At 45.8% G+C, this 23,301-nt stretch overlaps 1 protein-coding gene across 2 annotated transcripts in view; it reads right to left on the minus strand.

The window, feature by feature from the left end:
* Positions 1 to 23,301, minus strand: part of SLC22A18 (solute carrier family 22 member 18) — a 117,086-nt gene that overhangs the window by 84,525 nt on the left and 9,260 nt on the right. The window contains exon 1 of one of the 2 annotated variants that reach the window (XM_068261232.1): positions 10,974 to 11,113. The exons of the other annotated variant lie outside the window; for it this stretch is intronic. Coding sequence (XP_068117333.1) covers positions 10,974 to 11,081 — 108 coding nt within the window. The 5' untranslated portion in view covers positions 11,082 to 11,113. Of the gene's footprint in view, positions 1 to 10,973; positions 11,114 to 23,301 lie in introns of those variants that run through there. 2 annotated transcript variants of the gene reach the window in all.

Below are 23,301 nucleotides of genomic sequence, written 5' to 3' on the forward strand. Positions count from 1 at the left end.
GTTATGCATCCGAGCAACTTTCACCTCCCATTCATTCGCCAATGACTTTATAACTACTTATCACAATTCATTGATTCATATCTTGTTTTTCTGCCACTAATTAGGCTTTCTTTGGGTGGTACATTTTGCTAAGAATTATTTTTTTCTAAATCCATTTTAACAGGAAGATTAAGAAAGAAATGGAAAAAAATGCATTATTTCATATCATTGAAATTAATACATGCTACCGTAATTAAAACTCATGTATTTTATTTGCCCATCTGTCCCGGTTATTACACCGTTTAAATAATGTCCTTATCACAATTTATGGCGCCGATATTTTATTTAGAAATTAAGGTGCATTTTTTCAATCTGCGTCTATCACTATTTACAAGCCAATAGTTTGAAAAAATGTAATAATATAGTCTCTTGACATGCATATTTAAAATGTTCAGATCCTTAGATAACTATTTATGTTGTTGGTTTTTTTTTTTATTGTAATTTTTTTTTTATTAAAAAATCTATTTGGGTAATTTTTGGTGTGGGAGGTAAACAGCTGATTTTAAATGTAATATAATGTAATTATTTAACAAAAAAATGTATGTGGGTGTGGTTTACTATTTGTCCACAAGATGGCCACAGTCAAAAAGTCCTAGAAGCGAACGATCTTCCTTCCAGGAACTAGAAAGAGGACTGGAAACTTTATATTTTATGCAGAAAGGCCGCCGCCTCGGATGAGAGACCGTCGGTTTTTCTGCGGGGGACTTAGATCGATGAATGGGAAATATATTCCCATCCATTGATCGGGGGGCTAAGGGGCTAACGGCAGGCAGCGGGAGCGTGCGCGCGCCTCAGGCAGCAGGAGCAGCACAGTCTATCTGGACAGATATATCCATCCACTTAAGTGGTTAAAGTATAGGAAAGTGGAAAACCGATCTGAAAAACGCTAGATCAGAGCGGTTTTCCAGGCGTTTTTGTTACAGAAGTTGTTCAGTAACAGCTTTACTGTAACAGTATTTGAAATCTGCTACACAAAAACGCTCCAAAACCGCTAGGTATGTTTAGATAACATCTCTAAACATGCCTAGAAACGCTGTGAAATCTGCTTCAAAATCCTCTAGCGTTTTGAGGATCTGCTAGTATAGGCTGACCATGCGTCCTCTTTTGCCCGGACAGGTCCACTTTTTCAGACCTGCCCGGGCTGTCCTACCGGATTTCTGAAATGTTCGGTGAAGTAAAGAGAGCCGAAGACACTTGCAGAGATCCATTGGGCTGCGATGAGCCGAACACTGTGAGCCAGCGACAGAAGAACCGCTTGCAGAGATCCACTGAGGCTGAGATGAGCCGAATACTGCAAGCCCAAGCAGCAGAAGAACCGCTTGCAGAGAATCTCTGCAAACGGTTCTTCTGCCATGGGCTCGCAGTATTCGACTCATCTCAGCCTCAGTGGATCTCTGCAAGCTGTTCTTCTGCAGGAGAAGTGAGCTAGGAAGTGCCGACAGCTAGGGGAGGAGGCGGAAACAAGCCAGCGGCAATAACACACAGGCTGTGTGTGAAAGCAAGTCATCGGAATGCCGGGGATAAGATAAGGAAACCTCAGATGGGAGGGGGAGAAGAAAGGTGGACAGCCTGACACAGGACAGAGAGAGGAGGCTGAGATTGGAGGGGGGAGAGGTGAGCTGACAATAGAGGGAGAAGCAGAGTGCAGCCTCAGCCACTACTAGTGTTCTGCATGCTGTGCACTGTGTAGAAACCTCCAAGCCCTTGCCAGCCACAGTACTTCAACACAAGCTGGACACTTGTTAGACACCCTGTATACATGCTTGTTATATGCTATTCAACCTGTAATGTCTTTAAAAAAAAAAGTCCTCTTGTCTCCTGTTGCAGCCAAGTTTTATTCTCGCAAGTCGATGTCCCTGGCCATGCGCATCTACGTTCGTGTTCCCTTCGCCATGAGTGTCCTGCGCGGGTGCAGTGCAAGGTTTTCTCGTACTGTGCAGGATGCTCTTGGTGATGGGAGTGCGAATGAGGATGTTTGTGTGGTCAGGGGCAGTGGACAATGACTTGCAAGTCCGCAAGAACAAAACTTAGCTGCGGCGGGGGACTGGTGGATCGTTCAGAGACGGTGTGTGCCCACGGAGGCTGCAGGGGGCTGGCAGAAGCTCCAGGTAAGTGAAACTTTTTTTAAAGACATTACAGGTTTCCTTTAAAGGAATTCTGAGATGTTTAATAGTTTTGTTTTCATACTTACCTGGGGCTTCCACCAGCTCCATGAGGTGCGTGGACTCCCTTGCCTTCCTCTCCAGCCACTCTGTTATCTTATTATCCCCTCCAATAATCTGTCCAGTCGCACTCTTTGCGTTGGTGACTTGGTCAGAGGAGAACAAGGGAGGTATATTTAGGCAGCCGCACGCAGCATGGGGGAAAGAGCATTTTGTGGGGAAATGTGCTGCCAATCTCATTGCATTTGTGGGGAAATGTGCTGCCAATCTCATAGCATTTGTGGGGAAATGTGCTGCCAATCTCATAGCATTTGTGGGGAAATGTGCTGCCAATCTCATTGCATTTGTGAGGAAATGTGCTGCCAATCTCATTGCATTTGTGGGGAAATGTGCTGCCAATCTCATTGCATTTGTGGGGAAATGTGCTGCCAATAAGATTGCATTAGTGGGGAAATCTGCTGCCAATCTTATTGCATTTTGTGGGGAAATATTCTGCGAATCTGATTGCATTTTGTGGTCGGCCGGCCTCCGCCATGCGCCATGTGGTCTGGAAAAAAAAACCGACCCTCCATGCCTGCGAAGTTGGACAGCACACTGCTAAGGTCTTGTATATTTGGCCCCACCCATGACCACGCCCACATGCTGTTGTGATCGTCCTCTTTTTTGGAAATCAAAATATGGTCACCCTATGCTAGTAGCTAGAATAAGCGGATCCGAGATGAAAAACTAATTATAACAAGTAACTTGTCTATGTATCTTATCTTAAGTTTAGATGGTTTACACAGCAAATATAGCTATAAACAGCTTCAACAGAATATTATTGTTTCTTCCTGTGATACAATGAGAGCGGCCATGTTGTTTGTCATCATTACAGACAGGCAAAGCTGATCTGCATATCCAGCCTCCAGCCTGTGAAACTCCACACCCCTTTCCTCCCCTCTCCACCCCCTTGCCTCTGAAATCTCTGCATGGTCAGTGTGTGCTGGGGGTGTAATTTGAGGAAAGTAGCTAAATTTACAGCAACACAACCTGTGGAAGGAGAGGCATAACTGCACAGATACATTCAAGGAAAGAGTCAAATCCTTGTAATCCAACCTAATTTTTCATTTATAAAATTATATTTTTTATTGTAACCAGATAAAAGTATTACTCTGCAGTGACAATTATTTCTTGCTTATTTGTAATTTTTGGTATGGTGGCAGCAGGTTTTTTCAGAAGCAGTCCAGAAGCAGAGCTAGGAGTGATTTGTAATTGTTGCACCCAGTTATCTGACGCATTCGGTATAAAGGTGCCCATACAAGTATAGATTGCCACCCACTGTGGCAAACAGATCAATGTCTCTGATCTGAATGTTCTGAATATTCATTGCTCTGTTTGATTCAGTATAAGACCTGGTCCACACTAGGTCCGGAAACGTATCCGTGGCTGCGTTTTTCAAACCTGATGAAAAACAGAGTCCCGGATACTAATGTTGATCATAGCAGCCAGCCTCACCCAAGAAAAAAACGGATCCGTCTGCGTTTGCGGGGATCCGTTTTCAAAACCTGAATGGAAGGTCCGGATCTGCTGCATTTTCACGCAACGGATCAGGACCACGGATACACGCAGGGGTAGTGAAATGCAATGAGAAAACGCATCTCCAGCTCCACAGGCAAAAAACGGATGTGAAAACGGTTAGCCTGAGCTTTATGATTGGCCCAAAAAAATCCTCCCACTCCTTCCTAATGATGGAGACGTTTTCTGTCAGGGAAAAACTGAACGGAAACTGATGCAAAACTGATGCACTTTCCTCAGTTTGCAGTCCGGTGGGTACTTCCCCTAATCTTCCCCTGATCCGGACTGCAGTGTCCGTCCTGCAACTGTGTCTAGTGTGGACCTAGCCTAATGACGGATCGTATGTACCGACAATCTTTACAAAACTATAGTGTGTACAGACATCGGCCGACAACGATCGTTACAAGGGCCAATGCGCCTGTGTTGAATTCTGCCCAGCTTCAGTACTTACTTTGTAGAGCGGCCGTAAAGATTGTTACATTGCTCATTTCAATTAAACTTTGTTTTCAAGTTAACAATCATATATTTGTATTTATTGTAACTCCATGTCAGTGTTTTTTTTTTTAATATATATACTGTAAATATGTATGCAACATTTCCTTCTGATCGTTCTTTTCTGCGAGAACTATCGTTAAAATGTGTATGATGATCGCTGCATCCCATCGTTGCATACCAATCTTTCCAATATGGTTCGTCTGGTAACTATCGTTCTTTGCAAACGATAGTTATCGCAAGTGTGTACGAAGCATAATGCTATGGGCTGTCGATTTTTCGACTGTACAATCAATCACCAATCTTACCACTTATTTAGTATAAGACACTACCTCAGGGCCCATTCACACTTAGAAATTCAAAACGCCGGCGATTTTTGCCAGCATTTTGCAGGAGTGATTTGTCCGCAATTTCACGCGGAAAAATCACTGGACAGTGCAGTCATTTCTCCGCGATTGCGTTTAGCGCTTCTATAGCCCTGAAACGCGATCGCAGGGAAGTCGCCTGAAAATGCTGCAGGTGACGGGTTTGCGTTTTTGGGCGATTTGCGGCGATTAGCGCAAATCGCCCAAGTAAGAATGGGCCTATAGGGTTTAATTACAATATGCAATAAAATCAGACCTCATTACAGAGCGGCTGACCCCCTAAATGACTGACAGCAGTGGGCCCCTTAGCGCAACCGTCCCCACATAATATGCAATAAAATCAGACCTCATTACAGAGGGGCTGACCCCCCTAAATGACTGACAGCAGTGGGGCCCTTAGCGCAACTGTCCCCACGTAATATGTAATAATATCAGACCTCATTACAGAGCGACTGACCCCCTAAATGACTGACAGCAGTGGGCCCCTTAGCACAACCGTCCCCACATAATATGTAATAAAATCAGACCTCATTACAGAATGGCTGACCCCCTAAATGACTGACAGCAGTGGGCCCCTTAGCGCAACCGTCCCCACATAATATGTAATAAAATCAGACCTCATTACAGAATGGCTGACCCCCTAAATGACTGACAGCAGTGGGACCCTTAGCGCAACCGTCCCCACATAATATGTAATAATATCAGACCTCATTACAGAGCGACTGACCCCCTAAATGACTGACAGCAGTGGGCCCCTTAGCGCAACCGTCCCCACATAATATGTAATAAAATCAGACCTCATTACAGAATGGCTGACCCCCTAAATGACTGACAGCAGTGGGACCCTTAGCATAACCGTCCCCACACAATATGTAATACCATTCTACCTCATATCAGCGCAGGGTGGGGGAGAGAGAAAGACAGGGACACCAAGATGGAGAATAAGGGCCCTTTTCCACTAGCAGTCACTAGCGTTCACGCTGAACGCTAGCGATTGCTGAATCGCAATTCCGGCGATTTCCCGACGTTTACGGCCGCGATTTTGCTATGCACTGCATAGCAAAATCGTGGCAAATATCGCTCTGCCGCGCGTTCGCTTTCCCGTCAAAAACGAATCGCGGTAGTGGAAATGACCTACCGCGATTCCTATGTTAAAAAGCAAACCGTAGCGATTGTAAAATCGCTATCGGTTTGCGACTTCACGATTCGGCCAGCGCAAACGCGCTAGTGGAAAAGGGCCCTAAGAGAGGAAAGGGGAATTCAGGAGAGGGAAGAGGAGATAAAGAAGCAAACTGAACACAAGAGAAGTTAGAAAGAGAGGAAAGCTATGATGATGAAGATGAGTAAGCAGCAGCACAATCCAGCAACTAACAGGTTACATTTTTTGTGAATAAATCACCAGCTGCTTCCCCCTTCCTCTGCAGAAACATGCTGGCTGTCTGGGGGCTGGAGAGGTCATGAACTCTGTGAAGTGTCCGGGAGTCTGCAGCTCATGGAAGCCAGCTCTGATCTCTGTGCCTCCTGGTTGATGTTTACACTGGCCGGGCACATCTCTGCAGATCAGCACAGAGACTCCATGTAACCAGCGAGGCAAGCAGTGCCCTGTCACAGCGCTGTATAGTAGTGTTGTCCGGATCATGAACGATTCGGATCTTTGATCCGAATCTATTTTGTGAGTCGAATCATCCGAATCATCAAAATGAGTGATTCGGATCGCAAAAGGGGCGGGGGCAGGAGCGACATGCCCCCTCTCAGCGTGCTGCGGGGTCCTGGAAGCAGAGCTGAGATGGATCGCTCTGTTGGAGGGGAGGCACCTTGAGGGTGCCACTGCCAGATATGTGTAGAGCACACATACTGGCTGTAACGTGCTGCCCATTATAGGCTGTCTGTTCTGTAGTTGTGCACAGTGAACACATTGGTAGCTTTTGGCTCAGCTCAGCTCAGCTCAGTAACTTTGCAGGCACTGTGATTGCAGCGCAATATGATCCTCCTGCACTCGCTCTAAACAGCTGCACTTTACTTCTGGGAATGCTTTGGGGAATGCTATTTTTTCACTGTGCGACGTTTGCTTTCAAAGTACACAGATGAGCATATAGGTGAAATACATGTAAAGCATATGATTGCAGCATGTGGGTATTGTGTGCAAGCAAACATTTCTGCTCTCTGCTCGTCCCTCCTCCCTTCTCTGTCCACTCCCTGCCCTCTGTCCATCTTCTCCCCTTCTCTGTGTGTCCACCCCCCTCCCCTTCTCCTGTCCACAGCAGGGAAAGACCTGTCCTGCTATTCATTTCACCCCCGAATGCTTCGGTAGTAAAATGATCCGAGATTCGGATCAAAGATCCAGATCTTTTCAATGATCTGATTCGAATCATCCGGATCATTGAAAAGATCCGAACTTCCCATCTCTACTGTATAGTACACACACAGGAAGCATGCACGAAGCTCTTGTGTGTGAAGTATACAGAGCTGTGACAGCCAGAACTCTGCTCGCTTCCCTGATTACAGAGTCACCATGCTGATCTGTACATTAGCATATGGCCGAGCTGGCTGGTAACGCCCCTCCTCCTCCTCCTGCAGAAGCCTCCTCCTCTCCTGGCTGAGTTCCCAGATGCTCTTTCGGCACAGGACAGAACGCCGAGGCGCTGGCCAGACACTGGGGGAGGGGATACATCAGTTTCACTAAAAATTAGGTATCAAATAAATAAATAAAAATATTTTGGGGGGAAGAATGTCCAATAAAGTATATATAGGGGGCTAAAAATGAAGGCAGCAATATTTGGTCTCGGATCCACTTTAATTCATTTGAAACTTTAAAATCGATTTTCTCAAAAGGGATAAGGTCTTTTTGAAAACATTTTTTTTACTTTGTAGCCACTGATCACCTTTATAATCCATACAATTTTGGTGATTGTAGCATGGATGGGGGCTTTGCTGTTAATGTTAAATTCAAATCCATGATCACGGATTCTACATGCAATCACGGCTAAAATTCGGAGCTCCGATTAAAATCCAGATCACAATCATGGCATATACGGATTTTAATTCTGCCATTGCTGGATTTACTTGAATTCGTGATTGGGGGTATCCGAGGTTCACTGCAGGTTGCTAGAGTTAGCCCTACAAATATAAATAGGTTTAGATTGCCCTTCCAGTATATGTAGTTAGCAGGGCTGGATTTGTACTTCTTACCGCCCAAGGCCGACTATTACCAGCCGCCCCAACCGAAACCGTATCCTACTACCTCTTTCCACACACACACCCACGCAAAAAATTTTGGGCCGATGGTGTCCACTATTGGGGCTAGTGCCGAGGTCTCCATGGCAACGTGAAGTGAATCAATCATGTCACACGGGGGAACTGGTCAATCAAGCGATCTACAGGTGATGGGCGTGGTGGGAGCCTTCCACCACACACACATAGTCAAAAGTGGCTCACAATTGGACATTGGGTGGGGTCAGCAACACATAAAAGTGAGTCCTGTACCCACTGCTGTCTCCAGGGTAACAGCGCTGGCCAATCAATAATTAAGGAATGGGTACTGTGAGAGGCTGCCTTCTGTATTCTGTACTATTTGCTGGTGCTGCCCCTCGTCCTTTCATCCCCCACACCAAGTGTGTGAGACCCGGCCTTCTGTAACTGCCTGGAGCTGCTGCTATGTCATTGGACAAGGTCTGGCTTTTTGCTAGTCACACACTGTTCACAAACGTTTGGTTACTGGACTGCAGCTGCCTGTAGCACAGCACAGGCAGATGCCAGCTGGTACTAATAGTGCAGTTATCCTGACCACTTTCATTTGTTTGGACACTTGCAAATAATGCCCTGAAAATAATGCCCACTGTCTGCAGGCCGCCCCTTGTTTATCTGGTGCCCTAGGCCATGGCCTATGTGGCCTTGCCAGAAATCCGGCCATGGTAGTTAGTGTGTCTCTCCAGTATATGTAGCCTTCTTTAGCATAAGTGTGATAGGTGTTCCCCCAGTATAAGTATCCCCCCAATATAGGTTTTTGCAGGTGTCCCCCAGTATAAGTACCCCCCCCCCCCCCATGTATCCCGTCAGTATAGGTAATGAGAGGTGCCCTCCAGTAAAAGCAGGTAAAATGCTCGAGAGGCATCCCTGAGTATGGTGGTGGAGCATAAGGGAGGAGGGAGCAGCCGTGGCACCCATCGTGCTGTTGCGCCCATGGCACGAGCCATGCTTGCACCCCTCTAGATACGCCTCTGGTTTCAAGGCAGGCCTGAACACATACCTGACTTAAAGGGCCACTGAAGTGTGAGGGATAGGGAGGCTGCCATATTTATTTCCTTTTAATCAATGCATATTGCCTGGCTCTTCTGCTGCTCCTCTGCCTCTAATACACTCAGCCATAGACCCTGAACAAGCATACAGCAGATCAGGTGTTTTTGACATTATTGTCAGATCTGACAAGATTAGCTGCATGCTTGTTTCTGGTGTGATTCAGATATTAGTGCAGCCAAAATAGATCAGCAGGATGCCAGGCAACTGACAGCCTCCATATACTTCTAACTTCAGTTGTCCTTTAAAGTCAATGGGATGCATTTTTTTTAACCACTTCAGCCTTCAGTGTTTTTTCACCTTATGCATCCGAGCAACTTTCACCTCGCATTCATTCACCAATAACTTTATCACTGCTTATCACAACAAAATGATCTAGATCTTTTTTTTTTCCCCCACTATTTAGGCTTTCTTTAAAGAGAATCTGTATTGTTAAAATCGCACAAAAGTAAGCATACCAGTGCGTTAGGGGACATCTCCTATTACCCTCTGTCACAATTTCGCCGCTCCCCGCCGCATTAAAAGTGGTTAAAAACAGTTTTAAAAAGTTGTTTATAAACAAACAAAATGGCCACTAAAACAGGAAGTAGGTTGATGTACAGTATGTCCACACATACAAAATACATCCATACACAAGCAGGCTGTATACACCCTTCCTTTTGAATCTCAAGAGATCATTTGTGTGTTTCTTTCCCCCTGCATCTCTCATGCACTGAAGTTTCAGGCTGCTCTTTTCTTCCTGCAAACAGCTTTGCCCTTGTCTGAATTTCCTCAGTATGTGAAAGCCCAGCCAGCTCAGAGGACAATTTATCCAGCTTGTAAAAGATAAGAGAGCAGAGAGAAGCTGCACTAATCTAAATATCACACAGGCAGTGTGCAGAGAGGGGCCTGGAAGGGGGAGTTCATAGCAGAACCACAACACTGAAGAACTTGGCAGCCTTCCAGACACAGGCTGACAAGTCTGACAAGGGAAAGATACATTGATTTATTACAGATACTGTGATAGCAGAAAGTGCTGCAGGAAGCCAGAACACATTAGAATAGCTTTTTGAACATTTAGGATGATAAAAAACAGGATGCAATTTTTGTTACGGAGTCTCTTTAAGTGGTATATTTTGCTAAGAATTATTTTATTCTAAATGCATTTTAATGGTAATATTAAAGGGAAACTGAAGCAAGAATTATATGGAGGCTGCCATATTTATTTCCTTTTAAGCAATACCAGTTGTCTGGCAGTCCTAATGATCTATTTGACTGCAGTAGTGTCTGAATCATACCAGAAACCAGCATGCAGCTAATTTTGCCAGAAAATCTGATCTGCATGCTTGTTCAGGGACTATAGCTAAACGTATTAGAGGCAGAGGATCAGCAGGATACCCAGGCAACTGGTATTGTTTAAGAGGAAAGAAATATGGCAGCCTCCATATCCCCCTCACTTCAATTGTCCTTTAAGAAAAAAATTCATTTTTTCTCAGTTTTCAGCCATTATAGCTTTAAAATAATACATGCTACCATAATTAAAACCCATTTGTCCCGGTTATTACACCATTTAAATTACCTCCCTATCACAATGTATGGCGCCAATATTTTATTTGGAAATAAAGGTGCATTTTTTTCAGTTTTGCGTTCATAACTATTTACAAGCTCATAAGTTAAAAAATAATACCGTAGTAATATACCCTCAACACATGCATATTAAAAACCTTCAGACCCTAAGGTAACTATTTATGTTTTTTTTTTTTTAATTGTCATTTTTTTATTTTTTATTTTGTTATTAAAAGTTTTATTTGGGTATTTTTGGGAGACTGTGGCAAGTAAGGAGTTAATCATAAATGTAAGTGTGGGTATGTTTATTAAAAATGTATGTAGGTGTAATTTTACTATTTGGCCACAAGATGAACTGCAATCCCATTCATTGATCTACGGGCTAATGGGCAGCAACGAGAACACGCACGGGAGCGCGCGCAATCAGCTGGTCATTGTATACACAACTTGCCTCTGTGTCTTAATATGATTTGTCAAACCAACCTCGGGTTCTCTTTAAGTAGTTAAAGATTGGCGCTTTTACCTTTAAGTGACAGTTGATGATCTCTCCCCATGCCATTTCTCTGGAAGTACCAGTTCCCCCGAAATCACAAATTTGACCATTTCGGTCGAATAAGGAGGAGGAGGCCATGCTTATCTGAAAGGAGCTGCCTCTTCTCCGTCTTCCCCTTTCTCCGCTGACATTCTGACATTGATTCTCAGGGTTTTGTTTATTTTCAAAAGCACAATAGCAGTTGAACCATTCAACTGCCAAAAAAAGTGTGCAACGGGCAGGGAGGCTGACCAGCATCATTGTATAAATCATTTTCAGGGGGGGGTCTTTTTAACCACTTCAGCCTACAGCTTCGAAAATCTTATGCATCCGAGCAATGTTCACCTCCCATTGATTCGCTAATAACTTTATCGCTACTTATCAAAATTGATTTATCTATATCTCGTTTTTTCCGCCACTAATTAGGCTTTCTTTGGGTGGTACATTTTGCTAAGAATTATTTTTTTTTTAAATCCATCTTAACAGGAAAATTAAGATAGAAATGGAAAAAATTCATTATTTCTCAGTTTTTGGCCATTATAGTTTAAAATTAATACATGCTACAGTAATTAAAACCCATGTATTTTATGTGCCCATTTGTCCCGCTTATTACACCGTTTAAATTACGTCCCTATCACAATTTATGGCACCGATATTTTATTTAGAAATAAAGGTGCATTTTTTCAGTTTGCGTCCATCACTATTTACAAGCCTATAATTTTAAAAAATTTAATAAGATACTCTCTTGACATGTATATTTAAAAAGTTCAGACCCTTAGGTAACGATTTATGTAGTTTTTTTTTTATTGTAATTTAAAAAAAAAAATTTTTAATAAAAAAATGTATTTGGGTAATTTTGGTTTGTGAGGTAAATAGCTAATTTTAGATGCAATATAATGTATTTTTTTTATTTAATGGATGTATGTGGGTGCAGTTTACTATTTGTATTTCAAAGATTTTATTGAATTTTAAAGAATTTTAGATTGAGTACAGCACAACAGAAAGAAAAAAAGCTGACAATCAATCAACATGACATACAAATAGATAATGCACATCATAACAGTATAAACGGTAGAAGTTATGTGGACAGTTGTATGCAATTAACATGGGGGAGGCGTATGAAAGTTGAGAGTGCACCCCAGAGGGCTAAGCCCAGCTATCTGGGGTGTGCTGTAGGTCCATGGGGAGGAAGTCCTGGATTGTAACCAGGAGAGATTGGGACCTCTGGTGCCCATCGTCCAGCGATAGATGAGGCACCGGGGAAAGAGGTCGCAGATGTTGTCTCAGCAGGAGAAGAGAAACAAAACAAAACAAAAAACAAAAAAAAAAAAACAACAAAAAAAAAAGAACAAGTGGGAGATGGAGAGGGGGGAGGGGAGAAAGAGAAAGAGAGAGAAGGAAAGAAGGAAGTAGAGAAAAGAGGTGAAGGGGGAAGGTCCCGGCTCACAGTCTAGTTATCGAGGAACTCTCCATGTGTGGGTGTTCGAGCTGAATCCAGGGGTCCCAGATCTTCCCAAATTTTTTATGGGTGTCATTTAGTATACTAGATAGTTTCTCGTTAATCATGAAGGAATTGAGCCGAGATTTGACCTCGTTAATGTTGACCGAGGGTTTTTTCCAATTGGCAGCTATGGTCATGGAGGCTGCTGAGAAGACAAGAGAGGCTAGCTTGTTTTGGGAGGAGGTCAGTGACTCCACCTTTCCATGTAGAAGAGCCTGCCAGGGGTCTTTGGGAATGGAGATATGGAAGAGAGCTGAGAGCAACCTGTATACTTGGCACCAGAATCTCGTCAAGCGGGGGCAAGTCCACCAAATATGCATCATGTCGCCTAAAGTCCTACAGCCTCGGAAACAAAAGGGGTTGGCTGAGGGGAACACTTTGGCTATTCTTGCCGGTACTAAGTACCAGCGGGTCATGACTTTGTAGGCGGCCTCAACTGTGTGTAAATTAGAGGAACAACGGGGTATTGTACTCCAGATACCTAGCCAATCCTCCCTGTCCCTTGTGCCTGGGAGGTCTGCATCCCATTTAGTAAGATAAGAATGGGTGTGGGGGCGGTCAGGGCGAGTGAGAAAAGCATAAATAGTGGAAATTAGTCCTTTTGAGTTTGGGCGGTGTAAGCATATATTTTCATAGGGTGTAGTACCGTAGGGGGGGTCTTTATTCCGAATGAGAGATTGTATCCAGTGTTTTATTTGAAGATAACGGAAGAATTCTCTGGGAGGGGCTTGAAAACTTTCCTGTAGGGCAGGCCATGAGTATACTCCCCTAGGGGTAAGGAAGTGTGTGACTCGGCTAAGACCCTTTCCCTCCCACCATTCGAAGGCCGTCGGGTTGTCAAGACCTGGGGTAAAAAGAGGATTGTTGATAAGAGGTAATAGTGGAAGATGGGGAGAGAGGAGACCGGCCGCGTACCGGACAGAGTCCCAGACCTGAAGGCTGTGGAGCATGGGTGGGCTAAGAGATGGAGGCCGCATTCTCTGGGGTAGCCCGAGAAGGGTGCTCGGGAGTTGAGGGGCGCAATCAGGTATTTCGAGGAAGACCCACAGGGGGGTATCGTGGATTTGGTATAGGCGGGTTAGCTGCGTGATGGTTGCTGCTCGATAGTATGAGCAAATCTGTGGAACTCCGAGTCCTCCATCGAGTTTGTGAGCGTATAAAGTAGATTTATTGACTCGGGGATGCTTGTGGCCCCATATGAAGGATTGTATCCTGTGTTGAAAGATGCGCAGGTAATGATTAGGCACTTTAACTGGGAGGGTGCGAAAAAAATATAAAAGTTTGGGTAGAAAGGACATCTTGATTGAGTTTATTTTCCCCAACCAGGAGAGGGGAATAGAGGACCAACTGTCTGTGAGTGAAGATAAGGACTTTAGTAATGGGGGGTAATTAGCTGCGAATAGTGAGGCATAATTAGGGGTTAGGGTGATGCCTAGGTATGGCAGGGAGTGGACCCAAGTGAAAGGGCATGAGTCTTTTAGTTGGGTAGAGAGCTGTTGAGGCAATGAGACGCTTAGGGCCTTGGATTTAGCTATATTAATCTTTAGACCCGAGACCTGGGCAAACTGTGTAAAGGCGCGTAAAGCATTTGGGATAGATATATGGGGCTGTGTTAAAAATAAGAGGGTGTCGTCCGCAAACATTAGGAGTTTATGGTGAATACCCGCCCTTTCTACACCTTTAATGTCAATATTATCTCGCAAAAGGCATGCGAAAGGTTCCAGGGCCAGGATAAAGAGCAGGGGGGAGAGCGGGCAACCCTGCCGTGTGCCTCGTTTTATTGGGAAAGATTGTGAGCTGTGACCAGAGAAACGTACTGAGGCTGTGGGGGAGGAGTATAGACCACTAACCCAGTTCAGAAAGTGAGAGTCTAGGCCCCATCTATCTAGTGCTTGCTTCAGGTAATCCCATGAGAGGGTATCGAATGCTTTAAAAATGTCTAGTGATAAAGCTACACTCGGGATCTTACGGGAATGTAGATAATGGGCTAAAAGGATAGCCCGTCTGGTACCGTCCTCGGCCTGCCTACCTGGGACGAATCCCACTTGGTCTCGGTGGATCAGTTTTGGGAGGACTTTATTCAGACGTAGGGCTAATATTTTCCCAAGTAATTTAAGGTCGACGTTAATGAGCGATATAGGGCGAAATTGGTGTAGTGCATGGCAATCTTGCTCGACTTTGGGGATCATGGAGATGTGGGCTGTTAGCATAGAAGGAGGGGGGGATTTTTCCTCTCGCAGTTCATTATAGCAGGAAGTTAGGGTGGGAGCCAGTAAAGGGGCTAATTTTTTATAATATTGGGCAGAGAAGCCATCAGGGCCTGGGGTCTTATTGATCTTAAGAGTCTTAATGGCGGATAAAACTTCGGGGACGGTGATGGGGGCACTAAGGGTAGTGGTGGTGGACTGATCGAGTTTAGGGAGATTTACTTGATCTAGAAAGTTGGCGATCGTTGCGTCAGAAGTGGCAGGGGTATTAGTATATAAGTCAGAGAGGAATTTAGCAAATAAGTCTACTATTTTCCGAGGGTTAGCGGTTATTTGACCGGAGTTGTCATACACTCTTAGCATGGTAGGGTGTAGGGGTTTATTTTTAAGGCGTCGGGCTAAGGGGGCTAGGGGTTTGTTGGCATTATAATAGTAGTGATGTTTTCTCCAACGTAGTTGGCATTCAACGTTATCAGTAAGGAGTAGGTCTAGTTCGGTGCGAATTTTGTCTTTAATGAGCCTGTTAATACGAGAGGGGCGTTGCTTCCAGGTGCTCTCAGCGTCTTCCAGTTTAGAAGTCAGGTCAGCAATTTTCTGGTTGCGTTGGCGCTTAAGTAAGCTAGCCATTCCGATTAAAGTGCCCCTAATGGTGGCTTTATGGGCCTCCCATAAGGTCAAAGAGGAAGATACCGAGCCAGTATTGTCGGTGAAAAATTCCTCGATCCTCTCCTTAAGTTGGTTGGTTAGCTCTTCCTTAGAAAGCATGGAGTCATTGAGGCGCCAGTGGAATTCTCTGGTGATTGGGAGTGAGAATGAGCAGCAGATTGAGATTGGTGAGTGGTCAGACCATGGGGTGGTGTGTATTTTGGCAGCTGGAGCTAAATGTAAGTATTTCTGCTGGACAAATATGTGGTCTATGCGACTGAAGCTGTCGTGGGCATTGGAGTAAAAGGTAAAGTCCTTGGTGGTGGGATAGAGTTCCCTCCAGACATCTACATAGCCATATCTGTCAAGCAATGACTTGATTTTGGAGCCATGCAAGTCTACTGTTTCAGAAGTAGAAGCAGAGGGAGCATTCCTCTGTCTGTCCATCTTAGGATTAAGGGTAGCGTTAGTGTCACCGGCTATAATTATTTGTCCAGAGCCATGTGATGTAAGGACTTGGAGGAAGTGAGAGTAAAAATTAGATTGGTGGGCGTTGGGGGCGTAGTAGGAGGCGAAAGTAATGTCTCTATCATAAAGTGAGCCCGTTAATATAAGGTATCTACCTGTTGGGTCCGCAATTTGTTTTGTGCAAATAAACGGGAAGTTTTTCCGGAAGGCAATAATGACACCTCTGACCTTGGTGCGGGCACAGGCGAAATACGCTGAGGGGAAATGTCTACTCAAGTACCTAGGGCTGGAGGATTGGTCTAGTCTAGTTTCCTGTAAACAGACCACATCTGCTTGACAGGCTTTGTAGTAAGTGAAAGCTTTAGAGCGTTTATGAGGGGATCCAAAGCCCTGGACATTGTGTGAAAATAATTTAAATGCGTGGGAGTTCATGGAGGGTTAAGATGATGGAGAACCTGAAAATGTGGGACTGCGGGCCGGGAGACCAAAAGAGAAGAGGAGAAGGACAAAGAGTAAAGAGAGAGTGAAAAGAGACAAGAAAAGGAGTGGAGGTCAATCCAGAGGAAAGAGGGCTCAGGAAGGACCTGGGGGAAATGACCAACAGTGTACCTGGAGGTCAAGGAGGTCTGAGAGTTTGACCAGACGTAGGCCAATATCAGAGCAAGCTCAATGAGAGCGGGGTTCCAGGTGAAGGGGAACCTAAAAGAGAACATTGGGGAAACGTGTGTTGACCGACTGCCCTGCTGGCTCAACAAAAGTATCGGACTGGTAGTAGACGCCCAGTGACTATGGTAAAGGGGGGGGGGGAAAAGGGGGGAAACTTTCTGTTAGCCAGCAGAAGAGTGGGTGCAGCTAAAAACTATAAATGATTGACCTTAACGGTCAGGTACATAAGCGGTGTATCATAATGACATTGCATAACGCAAGGTCGAAAATTTAAGGGCTTGATCACCTACTGGTTGTCGGCAAAAGGTTGGTAGATTATGTTATTTTGGTGGAGCGTAAAAAAGGTAGGCAAAAATTGTCAAAATTGGGGAGTGCAACCAGTAGCTGAGCAAGTGGTATACCTTATAAAGAGCTTATATACAAGAAAACAAAGACATGTTGTATACAGTCATCCATGTATGGGAACAGGAAGGGTAGGGGGGGGGGGAGGGGAGGGGGGAGAGAACGCAGAGTTATTACAATCATCTTATATTAATATTGGTGAGCTTAGCAGTAATAGTAATGTATACCTGAGATGTTGAGGGGCAATTGCTGGGACCTATTTCATTAGTAATAATAAGCATCCATACTATAAAAAATAAAGGACCATCTGGGCCCCGGAAGCCAAAATCCAGGAACACACGGTATCTTGAAAAGCAAGTACGTGTATGCATATTGTCTGTGTGATCTTATCAAAATTGATGCAATGGTGCCCTCTAGGGGAAAGCATAAAGTGTTGTACTAAGTGAGGGAGAATTTAAGAGGGGCAATGAGAAGGGCCTATGTGGAAAGTACAATACTCACTGTTCTGATAGAGATGTTAGGTAAGAGAGGGGCCCTGAACTGATGGGCTGCCGGGGCACAGATAGTCCGCTTGGTAGTATAGAACAGGCATTTCAGCTTAATCGAAGTCCTAATGTGTAGGGGGATACCAATGGGGGGAGGAGGTAGGGTAGGGAGGGAAAGGGGGTGCTCAGTGACGGAAGGCCACGCACGGTGGTCTAAAGGTATGGGCAGAGAGAGGATGGGTATGAGGGGAGGAAGAGGAGGGAATTACATCTTACACGTAGCTAGGGTGACTGTAATATAATGATAAACCACCTAAACGTAATTTATAGAAAGCAATAAAAAACAGTTATAAAACAGTTACCGTATATAAAAAAAAAAAAAACAAGTACTGGCCAGATGAGCCTGGCAATAAAGAAGTGCGTTGTCTCTGAGGTCCATAGTGTAGTGGAAGGAGCGCTCGATAAGATAGCCATGGCTGAGCCAGAGTCACAGAGCGCGGGAGGGTGGCAGTTAATGTAAGCAAGGCCATTTGTGGCGGTTAGAGGGTGCAGTTTACTATTTGGCCACAAGATGGCCACATTCAAATAATTCCTGGATGCGAACAATCGCGCATCCAGGAAGTATAAAGAGGCTGGGGAGACTCTGTACGGGCAGAAATACCGCGCTCTCTGATGAGAAAACTTCGGTATTTCGGCCGGGGACTTAGATCGGTGAATGGGAATTATATTCCTATTCACTGATCGGGGGGGGCAGCGGGAGCGCGCGCGGGAGCACGCTAGATCGCGCGCACCACACGGCTGCAGCAGCAGTGCCTATCTGGACGGATATATCCGTCCAGATAGGGCGAAGTGGATAAAGAATAAAAGCTTTCCTGAGAATCCCCCATGAAGAGATAAACTAGCCCAAAACCTGTCGGTTCTGTCAGATTTCTACTACCTACTGTAAGTGTCAGCAACATAGGAGAAAATAAATTTATAGCTCATTTTACTCTGTAGAAAATGTACTTCTTATTTGTATGCATTTACAAGTATTTTAAATTTTACGATTTTCGCAATAGTGGTCCTTTAAATACCACAACAATTTTTACCTTTCAGCGCTGCATCCTTTCATCTGCCAATAACTTGATCAGTACTTATCACACTGAAATGATCTATACATTGTTTTTTTCACCACCAATTAGGCTTTCTTTGGGTGGTACTTTTTGCTAAGAATTATTTTATTATAAATGCATTTTAATGGGAATAATAAGAAAAGATAATGGAAAAAAAATCATTATTTCTCAGTTTTTGGCCATTATAGTTTCAAAATAATAAATGCTACCGTAATTACAACTCTCACATTTTTTTGCCCATTTATCCCGGTTATTTCAACGTTTAAAATATTTCCTGTAGTACAATGTATGGTGCCAATATTTTATTTGGAAATAAAGGTGCATTTTTTTCAGTTTTGCATCCATCACTAATTACAAGCTTATAATTTAAAAAGTAACAGTAATATAGGCTCTTGATATACATATTAAAAAGGTTAATTCCCTGAGGTAACTATTTATTTTTTCAGTATAGAAACCTAGTTACATTCCCCTTCCTGCAGGAGCAATTAGCTGCAGATATCAGGAATAATCATTGCCTGTTTTCCACAGCGACACAAACTAAGAGTGACTGTAACGATTGTGGAATCGTCTCCGTGGTCAGCGCACCAGACGTGCGCTGAGGCGGCGGATTTCCTCCACAAGCGTATTATTGCGGACACCCAGGCTAGGTGCTATGCACCCGCAGAGGGAAATTCCTGTCGGCAGGTGGAGCTGTGGAGTGCAGAGGAACAGCTCCTCTGCCCTACCACACACGCCAGACAGGAATTGTACGAAGGGAAGAAACGCAATCGCAAGAGAAGCGATTGACAGTGAGCACAGAGACAGATTGTGTGTGTGTGCATAAAATTAGTCGCCAACCCGCGACTGTGCACACACCACAGCAGATAAGAAGCAGGAACGCGATCGCGAGAGGTGCGATCGCCAGACGTGACACAAGGTTACCAAGGCGGAGCACGAGAGTAGCAAAGGCACAGCAAATAATACAATAAGGAGATGCGGAAAACAACAAACGCTAGCTAACCGCGAACACCGCACTCATTCGCAACAGTGCACGAGGTTATGCGCGGTCTCCACGTGATAAGCACAATAGAGACAAGCACGCCTAACTAACCATTAACAGACAAACATGAAACAGAGGACACGAGCGCTTGCTTAACGGTTACCTCACCGAGCCTCCAGCAAGCGCAGCAGACAAGACAGACACACGAACACAGGGACAAGTGACAGAAGGATCCCCAGCGCTAGCGAAAAGTGGCTAGCGCGATCCCAGAAGACAGAACAGAAGGATCCCCAGCACTAGCGAAAAGTAGCTAGCACGATCCCAGGAGACAGAGTAGCAGAACAGAAGGATCCCCAGCGCTAGCGAAAAGTGGCTAGTGCGATCCCAGAAGACAGAACAGAAGGATCCCCAGCGCTAGCGAAAAGTAGCTAGCGCGATCCCAGGAGACAGAACAGAAGGATCCCCAGCGCTAGCGAAAAGTGGCTAGCACGATCCCAGAAGACAGAACAGAAGGATCCACAGCACTAGCGCAAAGAGACTAGTGCGATCCAGAGAAGATAATAACAGAACAGAAGGGCCTACCAGTAGCAACCGCTGCTCTGGTTAGCACCCCACAGACAGACAGAACAGGCAATACAAATAATACAATCCTAACTAGACTAGGGAATCTGCCTAGCGCAGTCCCACGAATAACTCTAAACTAATCTTCAACGAGAAGTAGCATGGCTGACACTCCAGCAGTGTCCATCAGGAACAGACCATGGAAGGGAAATGTCCAGCAAAGCATTCTGGGAGCAGAATGCTTTTATAGTGCCAGTCAGGGGTGAGCCTGGGGTGCCTGGCACCTGGGTGCAAGATTTTCTCTGGCGCCTATGGGAGTGGTTAAATTAACCGCGCCCAACCACATAACCACACCCATGTCCTTCCTAATCACACCCACACCTTCCACCTCTTTACGCATGCATGTGATACCCCATTCCTACCCCTCTTCCATGGGCTTGCTCCTGGCTGGCTTTGGCTTCCTGCGAGTCTGCTAGTCTCTGGACTGACTCAGGCTGAGAGGCTCTGCGAGTGCGACGCAGTCACACACTGCGTATTTATGGCTGCCTGCGGCCACCCTACTCTCACTCGCTGACGTCGGCTCCTCCCCCCTGCCAAGCCCAAGGTGGGCTGCCTGTATCTTTTCCGTTGCGCCACACAGCCTGCCAGTGTTGCCAACCTTTCACGTTATTTTTTACTGACAAATACCTAAAAATTTACTGACAAAAGATTTTTACTGACAAAAATTCCCCACTAAATGCACATAAGAGACAGCTTTTCCCCATGTAAATGCACATAACGAGAGACAGCTTTTCCCCATGTAAATGCACATAACGAGAGACAGCTTTTCCCCATGTAAATGCACATAACGAGAGACAGCTTTTCCCCATGTAAATGCACATAACGAGAGACTGCTTTTCCCCATGTAAATGCACATAACGAGAGACTGCTTTTCCCCAGCAAATGCACATAACGAGAGACTGCTTTTCCCCAGCAAATGCACATAACGAGAGACTGCTTTTCCCCAGCAAATGCACATAACGAGAGACTGCTTTTCACCAGCAAATGCACATAACGAGAGACTGCTTTTCACCAGCAAATGCACATAACGTGAGACTGCTTTTCACCAGCAAATGCACATAACAAGAGACTGCTTTTCACCAGCAAATGCACATAACAAGAGACTGCTTTTCACCAGCAAATGCACATAACAAGAGACTGCTTTTCACCAGCAAATGCACATAACAAGAGACTGCTTTTCACCAGCAAATGCACATAACAAGAGACTGCTTTTCACCAGCAAATGCACATAACAAGAGACTGCTTTTCACCAGCAAATGCACATAACAAGAGACTGCTTTTCACCAGCAAATGCACATAACAAGAGACTGCTTTTCACCAGCAAATGCACATAACAAGAGACTGCTTTTCACCAGCAAATGCACATAACAAGAGACTGCTTTTCACCAGCAAATGCACATAACAAGAGACTGCTTTTCACCAGCAAATGCACATAACAAGAGACTGCTTTTCACCAGCAAATGCACATAACAAGAGACTGCTTTTCACCAGCAAATGCACATAACAAGAGACTGCTTTTCACCAGCAAATGCACATAACGACAAACAGCCAGTGTCCCCGGGATAGGTAGCCAGGGGGTATATGTGCCCGGGATAGGTAGCCAGGGGGTATATGTGCCCGGGATAGGTAGCCAGGGGGTATATGTGCCCGGGATAGGTAGCCAGGGGGTATATGTGCCCGGGATAGGTAGCCAGGGGGTATATGTGCCCGGGATAGGTAGCCAGGGGGTATATGTGCCCAGGATAGGTAGCCAGGGGGTATATGTGCCCAGGATAGGTAGCCAGGGGGTATATGTGCCCAGGATAGGTAGCCAGGGGGTATATGTGCCCAGGATAGGTAGCCAGGGGGTATATGTGCCCAGGATAGGTAGCCAGGGGGTATATGTGCCCAGGATAGGTAGCCAGGGGGTATATGTGCCCAGGATAGGTAGCCAGGGGGTATATGTGCCCAGGATAGGTAGCCAGGGGGTATTATGTGCCCAGGATAGGTAGCCAGGGGGTATTATGTGCCCAGGATAGGTAGCCAGGGGGTATTATGTGCCCAGGATAGGTAGCCAGGGGGTATTATGTGCCCAGGATAGGTAGCCAGGGGGTATTATGTGCCCAGGATAGGTAGCCAGGGGGTATTATGTGCCCAGGATAGGTAGCCAGGGGGTATCATGTGCCCAGGATAGGTAGCCAGGGGGTATCATGTGCCCAGGATAGGTAGCCAGGGGGTAATATGTGCCCAGGATAGGTAGCCAGGGGGTAATATGTGCCCAGGTTAGGTAGCCAGAGGATAATATGTGCCCAGGATAGGTAGCCAGAGGGTAATATGTGCCCATGATAGGTAGCCAGAGGGTAATATGTGCCCAGGATAGGTAGCCAGGGGGTAATATGTGCCCAGGATAGGTAGCCAGGGGGTAAAATGTGCCCAGGATAGGTAGCCAGGGGGTAATATGTGCCCAGGATAGGTAGCCAGGGGGTAATATGTGCCCAGGATAGGTAGCCAGGGGGTAATATGTGCCCAGGATAGGTAGCCAGAGGGTAATATGTGCCCAGGATAGGTAGCCAGGGGGTAATATGTGCCCAGGATAGGTAGCCAGGGGGTATAGGGTCCCCGTTTAGGTAGTGACAGGAGCGCACCCAACCCTCCCCTCCCGCCGCTGCTGCCTCTGCCGCCGCCGCTCCCCCCTCACCTTGCAGCAGCTTCAGACCTCAATCAGCGGGCGACCCGACCAGTAAGAAGGCGCCAGGCGCACCCGCTCTATATGCGGAAGTGATGTCACTTCCGCATATCAGTGCGGCGTGCTAGGTCCTAGCGCCCGCCCGCCTGATCGAGGTCTGACGCGGCGCCGGCGGCTAGAGGGAAAGAGGGAGCGAGCGAGCGGCGGCCACAGGGGGAGAGCGGCGGCCGGGCGGCGCCTCTCAGAGGCAGGCGCCTGGGTGCCTTGCACCCGCAGCACCCGCCCAGGCTCGGCCCTGGTGCCAGTCATCAAAAGAAGGCAGGTAAGGGATTTGCATGACTAATGTATGCAAATTCCTCAGCAACACAAGCTGCAGAACTGACAGAAGGTCTCTCTTAATGAGACCTGCAGAATGCAGACGTGAACAGTGGTCAAAACGCTGCCTGTCTGCACAGGCAGCTGAGCAGATTCTCACAGTACCCCCCCTTCTAGGGTCGAATTCCAGACGACCCTCAAAACTGATATCTCCAAACCACTCTAACAGAAGACTCATGAAGGTCTGGGCAGCCCGACAAGGTCCAATTCCAGAGTCAGTCCACCCGAAACCGACCTCATCGGAAACAGAAGC

Source organism: Hyperolius riggenbachi, chromosome 11 (assembly GCF_040937935.1).
Source record: "Hyperolius riggenbachi isolate aHypRig1 chromosome 11, aHypRig1.pri, whole genome shotgun sequence".
Classification (NCBI taxonomy): Eukaryota; Metazoa; Chordata; class Amphibia; order Anura; family Hyperoliidae; genus Hyperolius; species Hyperolius riggenbachi.